The sequence below is a fragment of the Geospiza fortis genome, unplaced genomic scaffold (genome assembly GCF_000277835.1).
Source record: "Geospiza fortis unplaced genomic scaffold, GeoFor_1.0 scaffold353, whole genome shotgun sequence".
NCBI lineage: Eukaryota > Metazoa > Chordata > Aves > Passeriformes > Thraupidae > Geospiza > Geospiza fortis.
Genome location: NW_005054473.1, coordinates 85,981 through 98,973, shown reverse-complemented (window position 1 = coordinate 98,973; position 12,993 = coordinate 85,981). Strand labels below are relative to the sequence as shown.

General features: G+C 48.7%; 1 protein-coding gene across 1 annotated transcript in view; it reads left to right on the top strand.

Annotated features, from left to right (window-relative positions):
- UBR4 (ubiquitin protein ligase E3 component n-recognin 4) overlaps positions 1-12,993 on the top strand; it is an 84,923-nt gene that overhangs the window by 56,139 nt on the left and 15,791 nt on the right. Inside the window, 15 exon segments of the mRNA XM_031062929.1 lie at positions 1-129; positions 1,603-1,693; positions 2,542-2,626; positions 2,745-2,872; positions 3,565-3,694; positions 4,176-4,333; positions 4,792-4,901; positions 5,780-5,921; positions 6,602-6,683; positions 8,202-8,375; positions 8,788-8,909; positions 9,767-9,964; positions 10,095-10,175; positions 12,349-12,436; positions 12,820-12,947. The exon segment at positions 1-129 is cut by the window's left edge and continues 77 nt beyond it. Of these exon segments, the coding sequence (XP_030918789.1) occupies positions 1-129; positions 1,603-1,693; positions 2,542-2,626; positions 2,745-2,872; positions 3,565-3,694; positions 4,176-4,333; positions 4,792-4,901; positions 5,780-5,921; positions 6,602-6,683; positions 8,202-8,375; positions 8,788-8,909; positions 9,767-9,964; positions 10,095-10,175; positions 12,349-12,436; positions 12,820-12,947 (1,846 nt within the window).

The window sequence follows — 12,993 nt, the reverse complement described above, 5'->3', positions numbered from 1 at the left end:
CACCAACGGCGCCATCCGCCACATCCTGGTGGCGCAGGGGCTCATCCGGGAGCTCTTCGACTACAACCTGCGCCGGGGCGCGGCCGCCATGCGCGAGGAGGTGCGGCAGCTCATGTGCCTCCTGACCAGGTGAGAGCTGCTCTGAGGAGCATCCTCCTTGGGGTGATGCCTGAGGGCTTCTGCTTTTGTATTTTCTGTGTATTTGTGAGCCTGCAGTTCTGTAGTGCAGAACTCCAAACCCCACACGCAGTGCCAGCTGCTGCTCTCCCGTTTGGGGCACACACAGCAATTCCTCTCCAGGCCTGGCACTCAAGGACACCTCACTGCCTCAGGATTTCATATATTCATTTAATTTATTATTTATTATTTGTATTTACAATCTGTAATTTATAATATAACCCTGCACTTCTTTAGCATACAACTCCAAACCCCACACGCAGTGCCAGCTGCTGCTCTCCCGTTTGGGGCACACACAGCAATTCCTCTCCAGGCCTGGCACTCAAGGACACCTCACTGCCTCAGGATTTCATACATTCATTTAATTTATTATTTATTATTTGTATTTATAATCTGTAATTTATAATATAACCCTGCACTTCTTTAGCATACAACTCCAAACCGCACACGCAGTGCCAGCTGCTGCTCTCCCGTTTGGGGCACACACAGCAATTCCTCTCCAGGCCTGGCACTCAAGGACACCTCACTGCCTCAGGATTTCATACATTCATTTAATTTATTATTTATTATTTGTATTTATAATCTGTAATTTATAATATAACCCTGCACTTCTTTAGCATACAACTCCAAACCGCACACGCAGTGCCAGCTGCTGCTCTCCCGTTTGGGGCACACACAGCAATTCCTCTCCAGGCCTGGCACTCAAGGACACCTCACTGCCTCAGGATTTCATACATTCATTTAATTTATTATTTATTATTTGTATTTATAATCTGTAATTTATAATATAACCCTGCACTTCTTTAGCATACAACTCCAAACCGCACACGCAGTGCCAGCTGCTGCTCTCCCGTTTGGGGCACACACAGCAATTCCTCTCCAGGCCTGGCACTCAAGGACACCTCACTGCCTCAGGCCCCAGAGATTAAACAAAAGGGAGCTGGGGGAGCAAACTTGGGGTGAATGACTTCATTAGCTGAAGCTGGAATTGGAGGATTAACCCCCAACATGCAAATGGACCAAAGTGATAAAAGTGTGAAAACCCGTGAGTGAGCCGTGGTCCATTTTTGGGTGCAGCCCCTGGGGGGCTTCATCTGCCCGAGATGTACCTGAGGGCCCTTCAGTAAATACTTTTTATTCCCTTAATTTTATCTGGCCTCTATTTTAGGGTAGTCCCAAAAAGGCATCAGGAAAGCCCCCTGAGGAAGGGAAAGCCTCATAGGGAGAGTTACCTCAGAATCACATAGTGGTCTGGGTTGGAAGGGACTTCAGAATCCCACCCCTGCCATGGGTGTGTTGTACACCAGCAAAGTGTGACCCCCAACTCCCTGTGCCTTGTTACCAGCTGAGCTGAAATCCCAGGAGCTTTTGACATTTAGTACAAGCAGAGCATAACAGTGTTGTCTTTTTTCCTCCTGGAATCAGGGACAATCCAGAGGCCACACAGCAAATGAATGATTTAATCATTGGGAAGGTTTCTGCAGCTCTGAAGGGACACTGGGCAAATCCAGACTTGGTGAGAGACTCCAGTGTTTTCCTGTTTCTTTGTTGTGCCCCTCTGCACTGCTGGTGTTATCTAATCATTGCATGTTCTCTCTTATGGTCTGTTTGTAAGAAAAAAAATTGAGTTTTGATAGGAAATTTTGGGGGTACCAGTTGTTGGTTTTTCTGGGTCTGGATTGAAGGCACTTGAGACAGTAATTCATGTTCAGACTCAGGTGTTTATTATTTCTTATCAGTAAAACAGTCTCACAACCATGAGTTCAGCAGCTTTTCATTAGAAGGCACAAAATGGCCAACAATCTCTTGGTACAAGGGCTTTTAAGACTAAACTATCCAATTACAAAATGCCACCCAAACCCATGGAGAAGAAGCCCAGGACAACACCCTGTGCCCTGCATCTTGCTCCCATCCACAACACACTAAAAATCCCAAAACCTCAATTTCTCACCTAAATGATACACCTACACTGCTCTCTGTAATCTATTTCACACTTTTGTGGATTCCAGTCTATCTTGGAGTCCAGGAAACTTTCTCCATGAGTGAGGGTCAGAGTCAGTGCTCCATGGGGGTCAGGGCACTCCAGAGCAGACAGGGAAATATTCCTGGTGCCCTGGGTTTCCACAGGAAGTGACATAAATGTCAGAGTACAGCACAAAATTTTGTGTACAGGTACCTGCTGAAGCTTCCTCAGGCAGTTCCCTGCCTTGGCTTTGCTTGTACCTCTCCAACAGGTCGTGTCCCCCCAAGTGTGCATGGGGTTAAGCTAACCCAGATCCTTGTGTTTTGAACCTGAGTTGATTAAAGCTGGGAAGGCAGCAGGGAGTGGGGCACCCCCAGGAGCTGGAGCTGTGTGTGTTGCAGGCGAGCAGCCTGCAGTACGAGATGCTGCTGCTGACAGACTCCATCTCCAAGGAGGACAGCTGCTGGGAGCTGCGCCTGCGCTGCGGTGAGTGCGGGACCAGCAAGGGCAGCATTTCCACCTCTAAACCCACCTCAAGTGCTGCCTAGAGCTGTGTCCTGTCTGCAGCTCTCCCAGGATAATGAACACCTCTGTCTGCTTTCAGCTCTCAGCCTCTTCCTGATGGCAGTGAACATCAAGACCCCGGTGGTTGTTGAAAACATCACCCTCATGTGCCTGCGCATCCTCCAGAAGCTCATCAAGCCTCCTGCTCCAACCAGCAAGAAAAACAAGGTACTGCCTTGAGGCTGAGCAAAACGTTGAGAATTTGCTGATTGAAGTCTGGCACGCTGATCTCAGTGAGGAATCAGTTTGTGAGGAAGCCAGGACTTGCTTTTCCTGGTCCCTGTTCCTAGGGAAGCACAAGCCCTGTGACTCTGGTCGTTACACACTGCGAATTACTGATGACTGCTTTCTATTTTTCACTGGGTTTTGGTGACTTTAACCACAACTGTTGAGGGCTTACTGTTTTCTCCTCAGATCTGAGAGGGGAAAGAGCTACTTCAAAGCCACAGCTTGGTTATTTTGGGCAGGCTTTAGGCTTTCAGCAGCTTTGTAGAATCAAGTACCTAAATTTGAAAGAATCAAGTACTTTTGACTCAGATTTTAAATACAGAGCTACAGTTCTCATTAAAATATATTGATTGATTGCTGTTGATTTTCATTTAGGGTTAGATTTGCAGGAGAGAAGGTATTTTTCTGCTTTGATCTGCCTGTCTGATAATCACAGATGGATGTCAGAGATGGGTTTACTGATATCTCAGTAGGAACTGGAACATCTCTCTTAGCTCACCATTAACAGACACTGCATTACCCTGCTGCTGTCCAAGAGCTGCATTTGCCTCTTCCTGGCCCAGCCCCAGAAGTTGCTCTTTGGGAGCAGACTGTGGATTTCTGAAAAATCACAGAGCTTTTTTATTTGTTAGGATGTGCCCATGGATGCCCTCACCACTGTGAAGCCTTACAGCAATGAAATCCATGCACAGGCTCAGCTGTGGCTCAAGAGGGACCCCAAGGCATCATATGAAGCTTGGAAGAAGTGCCTCCCTGCCAGAGGTAACCCCTGTGCCTGTGACCTGCTGCAGTTCTGTGCAGGAACATGTGTGTCCCCACATTTAATAAGGAATGTGCTTCTGTGGAGTTGCATTGGCTTCTGTCCTGTGACATCTGATTCCATCCTCACATTTAGTCCTTAGAGTTGTAGCACTGACTTTTCTGGGCTGTGTGCCTCAAACCCTAAACAGAAAATGCTCTGTGCCCAGAGAGAATCAGGGACTAAAAAATGAAACTTGTTGCTTACTTAAATTGATAGCACCCATCTGGAAAGCTGATGGGATTCCTTGAGAGAGGCTCTGGGATTTGCATGAGGCTTGGAACTGAGCATGGCTCCACACAGGAGTGAAAATGGCAGCAGGAGATGGGAAGCACTCAGTTCCCAGCTGGAGTTTGGCGAGTTCCAGTAGGAAGACAAAAATACTCTGGCAGTTTGCAGCTCATGACTGCTGACAGTTCTCTTGGGCTCTGCTCAACATTGCAGGTGCAGATGCCAACGGGAAAACTCCCAGCAAAGCTGAGCTTCACCAGCTCTACTTGTCAGAAAAATACGTCTGGAAGTGGAAGCAGTTCATGAGTCGCCGTGGGAAGAGAACTTGTCCTCTGGATCTCAAGCTGGGACACAACAATTGGCTGAGACAGGTAAAGGTGGGGAGAGCCTGGGGCAGGGCTCAGTCACACAGTGTGGGTGGTTTGCTGCAGCTCCTCTGCAGGGGTGTCTGGGGAGGCACTCACTGCCTCTGATTCCAAGTCAGGTTTGCAGCTGTGCTCCCTTAGGGAGCTCAGATCAAACATTGATCTGGGAGTCTGTGGCTTCTTAAACTCTGAACCTTTGATTGCCACGGTGCTCCTGTGCCTGATGAGCTGCACCTCTGAGGGTCCTGGAGCAAAGCTTTGCTTCCTGTGTGTGTGCACTAGCAGGTCCATGCCCTCTTTAAACGCTTGGGTGCTGAGCAGAGCAGAAATTGTCACAGAACCAAGTGTTGGGAGAACAAGAAAAGGCTGCCACCGGGTCACCCAACAGTGCCTGTGTTTTGCCTTCTTGTGAGCTGTCATCTGTGCCCGTGGGTCTGACCTGGCTTTTCCTGCCCCTGGCCCAGGTGCTGTTCACTCCTGCCACCCAGGCTGCCAGGCAGGCTGCCTGCACCATCGTGGAGGCCCTGGCCACCATCCCCAGCAGGAAGCAGCAGGTCCTGGATCTCCTCACCAGGTATTGCTGTGCTGCCACACCTGGCAGCTCCACCAGTGTTTGTCTTCAATTCCAATCAGAATCTCTCCCTTCTTGCAGCTTTTCTCACACCTCTCCCTGTATACCTGCAGTTCAGGGGTCTTTTTGAGCTGGATTTTTCACCTTAATTAACTGGGAGGGTATGGATTTAGGGAGAGTTGGGGTTTGCTGCCTGGCAATGAGCTCTTGCAGTCTGGCTTTTTCCAGAGGTAAGAATCAGCTGTTCAGCTGTGTGGCCAGCATTTCCCCTGCCTCTTCAATGGCAGAATAATAGGGTGAACTCTGTTCCAGCTGCTGTGACATAACTTACCCCAGCTCATGCTAATAGCACAGTCAGCTCCTTTTGGGGATAGATGCTAATTTAGCCAGCAAGTAATGAATATCAATGAATATCAATGAATATCAATATCAATGATGCTGTTAGCAAGGACACCTCACTGCCTCAGGACGTGGAGGATGGATGGATGGATGGATGGATGGATGGATGGATGGATGGATGGATGGATGGATGGATGGATGGATGGATGGATGGATGGATGGATGGATGGATGGATGGATGGATGGATGGATGGATGGATGGATGGATGGATGGATGGATGGATGGATGGATGGATGGATGGATGGATGGATGGATGGATGGATGGATGGATGGATGGATGGATGGATGGATGGATGGATGGAGGAAAGGAGGGAGGGATGGAGGAAAGGAGGGAGGGATGGATGATGGATGGATGGATGGATGGATGGATGGATGGATGGATGGATGGATGGAGGCTTTTTCTTCCTTTCCACTGTGTCCTTAGGCTGGAATGTCAGCTGGGTTTCTCTTTGGGTTGTCAGCTTGTGTTTCTCTCTCCCAGCTACCTGGACGAGCTGAGCATTGCTGGTGAATGTGCTGCTGAGTACCTGGCCCTGTATCAGAAGCTCATCAAACCTGCCCACTGGAAGGTCTACCTGGCAGCCAGAGGGGTTCTGCCCTACATTGGCAGCCTCATCACTAAGGTATGGATTTGTGTGCAGGAAATGACCTGTTAGCTTGGCTTTTTTTTGCCTTTGAAATTCCATCCCTTTGTTCTGTGCCCTGTTGCTGACCCTGCCAAGGTTCTCAAGTTCACACTTCAGTGCTGGTACCTCTGAACAGAGGGAGCCACGGGGGTTTTAGCCCCAGCTGGAGAATTCCTCAGCACTTTAATTAACTGCTCTGGGATTGTCAATATTCCTGCAGTGCCTTGGGTCTGTTGTGCAGCTCCCAGGCTGGGCTCTGAGAGCCCTTAGGGACAGGGAAGGATCAGGTGTGCTGCCATTGCTGGGGAAATGGGAATTACAGCCTTTGGAGGAGCAGCACTCTGGGTTTACAGTGTCCACAGTGGTGGGAGTTTTCTGTGGGGGTCCCTGCTGCACTCCAGAGGGGCAGGTGGCACTCTCCATATCAGTGGTGGCTGTGAGTGCTCCTGGAGGGCCACTAGAGCCAAGCAGTGGTAGCAGGAAAAGTGCAGGGAGAAAATGAGAGGGATATTTGTGGCAGATTTCCTGTCCTTTTCCCCTGCCCTCCCTGCTGTTGCAGTTGTGCTTTCAGTTTCTGTGCTGAGTCCTTTGCACCCTGTGTTAGACACCCCAATGGTTATTGGCATTGCGGGGCCATCTTGGCCTAACGGGCTGTTAATGATTTTAATTATTTTCAGGAGATAGCTCGTTTGCTGGCCTTGGAGGAAGCAACTCTCAGCACGGATTTGCAGCAGGGATATGCCCTGAAGAGTCTCACAGGTATTGAGTGGGCCTGCAGCAGGGTTAGAGCTGGTGGTCATTGTTCTCTAACAGCTGTGGCAGAATTTCAGCGAGATCTCATTCAGCTGTGTTGCCATTGTCAGCACTGGATTTTTGCCATCGATTTAGCACTTAATCTCTAAATGGATTTTTCCATATATTTTTGTGGTCAGTAAGAGTTTTTAGCTGAACTGTGGTAACATACCAGGCAAGCTTCATCATTTCACTTTATTACCTAATCCCTGGCATCACTGTAAACACTGCTGCTTTATTCCTACCTGTTGTTCTTACCTCCCTATTCTATGGGAGCTTTTCTTTTATCTTCTAGGGTGTATACCCTTTTACAAAAATGTGTTGGAAGTGGAAATACCTCATGAACTAGATCATTGTTTTTTGTATCCTCTTTCACATTCTTCAGCCATTAGTGGGTGAATCCATAAAGCCTGGCTTCTTGCAAGAAGCAGCATGTTAATCAGTGTGTCATGGGAAAGAATCCTTGTGTTTGCTGATTCTTTGCTTTATTGTAGGAGTGACCAGTTTGCTGATGTCACTGATAAGTCATTTCACATCATCAGAGGTATTAGAAGTATTGCAAGAGGAGCAATCATCTGCTTTTGGAATAGCTTGTGACAGGAAAATGCCAAAGAGTGCAGAATTTTGTATCAAGCACACAGGAAACTCCTTAGGCCCTTTCCTCATTCCAAAACTATTTTTCATATGTTACAATTTACAAGCCAGGCCAAGGCTTTTGCCTGCAACCACCCAGTTCACAGGAGTGAGCTTGAAACCCCAGACTGATGGGAGCTGGAACAAGCCATTTTTATGATCCTGTGCCCTGTTTGCTGCTATGAAATTTAGAAATCACATTCTCTCCCACCTGCCTTGTGGGAGTCCCAGTTGCCAGGGTACCAGTTGTGGGTTTTTCTGGGTCTGGATTGAAGGCACTGAGACAATAATTCATGTTCAGACTCAGGTGTTTATTATTTCTTATCAGTAAAACAGTCTCACAACCATGAGTTCAGCAGCTTTTCATTAGAAGGCACAAAATGGCCAACAATCTCTTGGTACAAGGGCTTTTTAAGACTAAGCTGTCCAATTAAGAGCTGACACCTGGATTATTTTCCCTTTTAATCCAATAACTGATCCCAAAGAGCCCCCAGTGCAGACTTTTCTGCCCAATTACAAAATGCCACCCAAACCCAAGAAGAAGGAGGAAGAAGAAGCATGAAGAAGAAACCAAACCCAGCACAACACCCTGTGCCCTGCATCTTGCTCCCATCCACAACACACTAAAAACCCCAAAACCTCAATTTCTCACCAAGTGATACACCTACACTGCTCTCTGTAATCTATTTCACACTTTTGTGGATTCCAGGCTATCTTGGAGTCCAGGAAACTTTCTCCCTGAATGAGGGTCAAAGTCAGTGCTGCCCTGGGGGTCAGGGCACTCCAGAGCAGACAGAGAAATATTCCTGTGCCCTGGGTTTCCACACTGCCTGAATTTCTGTGTCTTTCTAGGACTTCTCTCTTCCTTTGTGGAGGTGGAGTCCATCAAAAGGCACTTCAAGAGCCGCCTGGTGGGCACGGTGCTCAATGGCTACCTGTGCCTGAGGAAGCTGGTGGTGCAGAGGACAAAACTGATTGATGAGACCCAGGACATGCTGCTGGAGATGCTGGAGGACATGACAACGGGTAAAAACCACCTCTGTTCGATAAGTCCAGCCTTGGGATCAAGCAAGATGGAAAAGCAGAACAGCCACACAAACAACTTTCCTAAATGACTGCTGTAATCAGGGGAGTTTATGGCTTCCAGTATTTTCTGCTGGCACAGGGCAGTTGAACAGCATTCCTACTCATCTCTTATTTTCCAGGAATCTCAGCCTCCTCATTTTTATGGGGCTGTTTTACTGCAGCCCAGCCATGCAGAGTAACCCTACTAAAGAAATACCTTCCATCTTTCACTGAGTGGATTCACAAAAGGAGAGAGCCCCCCCCCCCCAAATTGTGGGGCTGGCTGCAGGAGGATTTACTGCATGTGCTGAGTTAAAGTGGAATCTATAAAATTGACTGCAGTGTCCATTTTAAAGCTTCCTTTTGTTGGCAGGCACAGAGTCAGAGACCAAGGCATTCATGGCCGTGTGCATAGAGACTGCCAAGCGTTACAGCCTCGATGACTACAGGACCCCAGTGTTCATCTTTGAGAGGCTCTGCAGCATCATCTACCCTGTGAGTGGGGCAGGGGCACACTGCCTGAACAGAGCCCTGCAGTGCTTTGGGAAGGGACTTAAAGATTGTCCAGTCCCAGCCTCTGCCATGGCAGTGACACCTTCCATGATCCCAGGATGCTCCCAGCCCTGCCCAGCCCAGCCCTGACACTTGCAGGGATCCAGGGGCAGCCACAGCTTCTCTGGGCACCCTGTGCCAGGGCCTGCCCACTTTTCCCAATATCTGACCTAAATTTCCCCTCTTTCAGCCTGACCCTTTCCCCCTTGTCCTGTCACTCCAGCTCCTGAGGAAAGTCCCTCTCTGGCTTTCCTGCAGTCCCTTCAGACCCTGGAAGGTGTTGTGGGGTCTCCACACAACCTTCTCCTCTCCAGGCTGAACATTCCCAATGTCCCAGTCTCCATAGGGGAGGTGCTCCAGTTCCCTGAGCAACTCTGTGGCCTCCTCTGCACTTGCTCCAAGAGTTTCAGTTTCATGTCCTTTTTTTTGTTGAGGGTCACAAGAACTGTGTGCAGTGCTTCAGGTGGGGTCTCATGGTAGAGGAGGAGAATCACCACCAAGCACCTCTAGCAGCCCTAGATCTGGTTCCTTTTCCCCAGGAGCAGCAGCAGTGTCTGCAGTCATGATTCACCATCAGCCTGTGTAGAGCTGTACCCCAGTGTATCCCTTTGGGGGGGTTCAGGTTCCCTGAGGAATTTGGTTACTCAGTGATCCTGGCCATCCTCTGAGTGTGGCATGCAGAGCACATGCACCAGTGGGGAAAGGACTGAAGGTTCAGGAACATTCTCCCATTAAAATGCACCAGTGGGAGCATGGTTAGGGAAAAACTTGTTCACTCTGTCTCTGCTGCTGCTCTTTAGGAGGAGAATGAAGTCACTGAGTTCTTTGTCACTCTGGAGAAAGATCCCCAGCAGGAAGATTTCCTGCAGGGCAGGATGCCAGGGAATCCCTACAGCAGTAACGAGCCTGGCATTGGGCCCCTCATGAGGGACATCAAGAACAAGATCTGCCAGGACTGTGACCTGGTGGCTCTGCTGGAGGATGACAGTGGGATGGAGGTGAGAATTTCTGGAGGTGGGGATTGCTTGCACAGACGTGTGGGATGCTGGTTTTGGGCAGCTGGTGGTTGCTGGGGTGGTGATGTAACAACCTGAGCTTGTTCTTGACTTGTTCTTCTCTCCCTTTCAGCTTCTGGTGAACAACAAGATCATCAGTCTGGATCTGCCTGTGGCTGAGGTCTACAAGAAGGTGTGGTGTCCCACAAACGAGGTGTGTGTTACCTTTGTACAAGTTAACAGCCCAGAGCACCTGTCCTTCACATCAACAAAAAAACGGGGAAAAATCAAAACCACACGTGTCAGGATTTATTTCCTGGCATATAATTTATTGGGTGTAACTGCTCAGCAACTTTTGGTGCTCTGTTAGGACAGATTGTGCATGGCCCTGCAACGTGAGTGATTGCAGAGCGCTGCCCCAGGTGAGCTGTGTCCTGTGTCACACGTGACTCTTTCTGAGGAACAGCTTTTCCTGTGTTCCCCTGGGGAGAGCTGAACGTTTCAGTGCCTTTCAGAGCACATTTCACACTCCATCTGCACACAAAAGTTTTGTGTGTGTGCACACAAGGACACCAGACTGCTCCATCAGTCTGTGCTTCGGGGGTGAACCCAAGTTATTTATGCACAGAGCATCCAGTGCTTCTCTATATTTGCACTTCTGCTCTCATGTTTTCCATCAGGATCTCAAGCACTTGGCAGATTCATCCTTTTTTTGCTTTTCATTGTATGTGTTGTGTGTTTTTCACATGAAGAAATGGACCCACAGTCTTAAGGGTCCAGTCCACCGTGTCATACTGAGCTTGTTCCAGAGGTGGATGTGGTCCAGAACACGCTCTTCCCTTCCTTCCTTGTGACCATTCAAATAAACTCCCACTGAGACCATCAGGCTCAAGCTTGCCCACTACAAATATATTTTTAGAGGCACTTGAGATCATAAAACAATACTGATTTGCCCAGCATTTCTTGGTCATTCCTCATTTCCTCCTGGCCTCAAATCACCTTTGAAACCTCCATTTCCTGAAGCCATTTGTGGGAAGATTTCAAACAAAGTGCCAGTTAGCAGTGAATGATGATAAAATGGGTCTCATTAAGCTTTATTTCAGGAACAAAGCCTTCAGTACTGCAAAATCAAGCCCAAACCTTGTGACAGTGATAATTTTTTAGCAAGGTACCAACTTGGAAAGGGAGACGTGGTGCTGGTGTTAATCTGTGAGTTCTGATTTGGATTCTGATCGGGTCGCTGGTGGGAATGTTCCCCACGCTGCCCCTGGAGGAGCTGTTCCCGTGGGATGCCGGGCGTGCAGCTCTCCCGGGAGGGAAGCAGCTCTGCTGCTGAAAGGCAGAGTTTGCTCAGCATTCCTGTGGATGAACAGCTTTCATCTGTCTTCCTTTGTGAGCACCTCCTGGAGCCGCAGCTCCCGTTCCCTGCGAGCGACAGGCTCACAAGAAACGCAACCTCAGGCCCCTTTTTGTTTCCCTTGTCTCTCAGTGGCTTTTTTTGTTCATCTGCCGTTTTACCAGGGCCCCTGTGGTGTTAATTGCTGGTCGCCAGCGTGGCCTTTGAGCAGATCTTCCCCCCGGGGCTTTCCCTGTGCTTATGTATTTGCTGTGACATTAAGCACTGCTTATTCCACATTAGGCTTAGCACGATCCCTGACAGGTTTTCTCTTGCAAGGTCTCCTGCTCCCAAATCTGGGATTTTTCTTTTCTGCTTTTTATTCAGACCTATGGATTAAAAATGGAAAGTTTCGTGATATGCTGTCAGTATTTCCAGCTGGAAATGCATCTGGAAAAGTGTCCCTTTCTCAGGGTAAAAGCACAGCTTCTTGGCTGTATCAGTGATGTACTGTCTTACTGAAAGCTCATTAAATTGCCTTTTACTCCTCTTCCATTTGCCATCACTGCAGATTTTATCTCTTTGAAAGCTTTCATCCAATTAGCCTGTCCTGCTTCATTTCCTGGGCTGTGCCTGTTCCCTTATTTCCCAGGTATGCTGTGCCATACCCTCAGAGGAGAGGTTGCCATGGAAAGCAGGTGAACCCATTTTCCATGGCTGCATCTTTCACTGGTGCTGAAGGAAAGCTGGAGGAGATGGAAGGAGGAAGAGACTGTTTATCACCAGTCTGTCAATTAACTGGCAATGCCAAGAAAAGCTGGGCAGACCAAGGGATGAGTTACTGATGTTTTTGCAGGTGGCTCTACTGTTGTTTTTAATTCATCTCAGGAAGGAGAGAATGAGGGAGTGAAAGATTCCCCCATGCTACCATCAGCAGGTGGAACAGCACGAGGGAGAGCTGGGGCTGGAGTGTCTGTACACACTGAAACCAGAACCAGGCTTGTGTCCAAGTGCCCAGAGACAGAATGAATAAAAAGCTCTGCTCTTGCAGGGGGAGCCCATGAGGATCATTTACCGCATGCGGGGGTTACTGGGAGATGCCACGGAGGAATTCATCGAGTCCCTCGACTCCACCACTGGTAATGCATTTGTCTTCTGAAAGCTGGGATTAGATTTGAAATCTGAGGTTTGCTGCAGAGCAATGACATTATTATCCTCACAGCAGTGAGCTTAAAGTTGATTGACGTTGCTTTTGCTGCATTTACCTGCCTCACCTCGAGTGAAGGAGGATTTTACCAGCGCTTTAAAGCTGTGCTTCAGATGTGAGCACTTGCTTGGCACGGGGACCATTCTGCCCAGCCCTTCTTCATATCTCTGTCTTAATTCTTTTTGAATTCAATACAACTGAAGTGACTGGAATTGCTGGGAAATGTGTGCTGCTCTGCTCTCCATTTCTGCTTCCACTGCACGAGCGTGTCCCGCTGTGGCTGCTCCTGTCCTCACCACTGTGTCTGTCCTGCAGATGAGGAGGAGGATGAGGAGGAGGTGTATAAGATGGCAGGGGTGATGGCCCCATGTGGAGGCCTGGAGTGCATGCTCAACAGACTGACTGGCATCAAGGACTTCAAACAGGGCCGGCACCTCTTAACTGTGAGTGTCCCTTTGGCACTGGGGTCAGGAGTTATGGGGAGGAAAA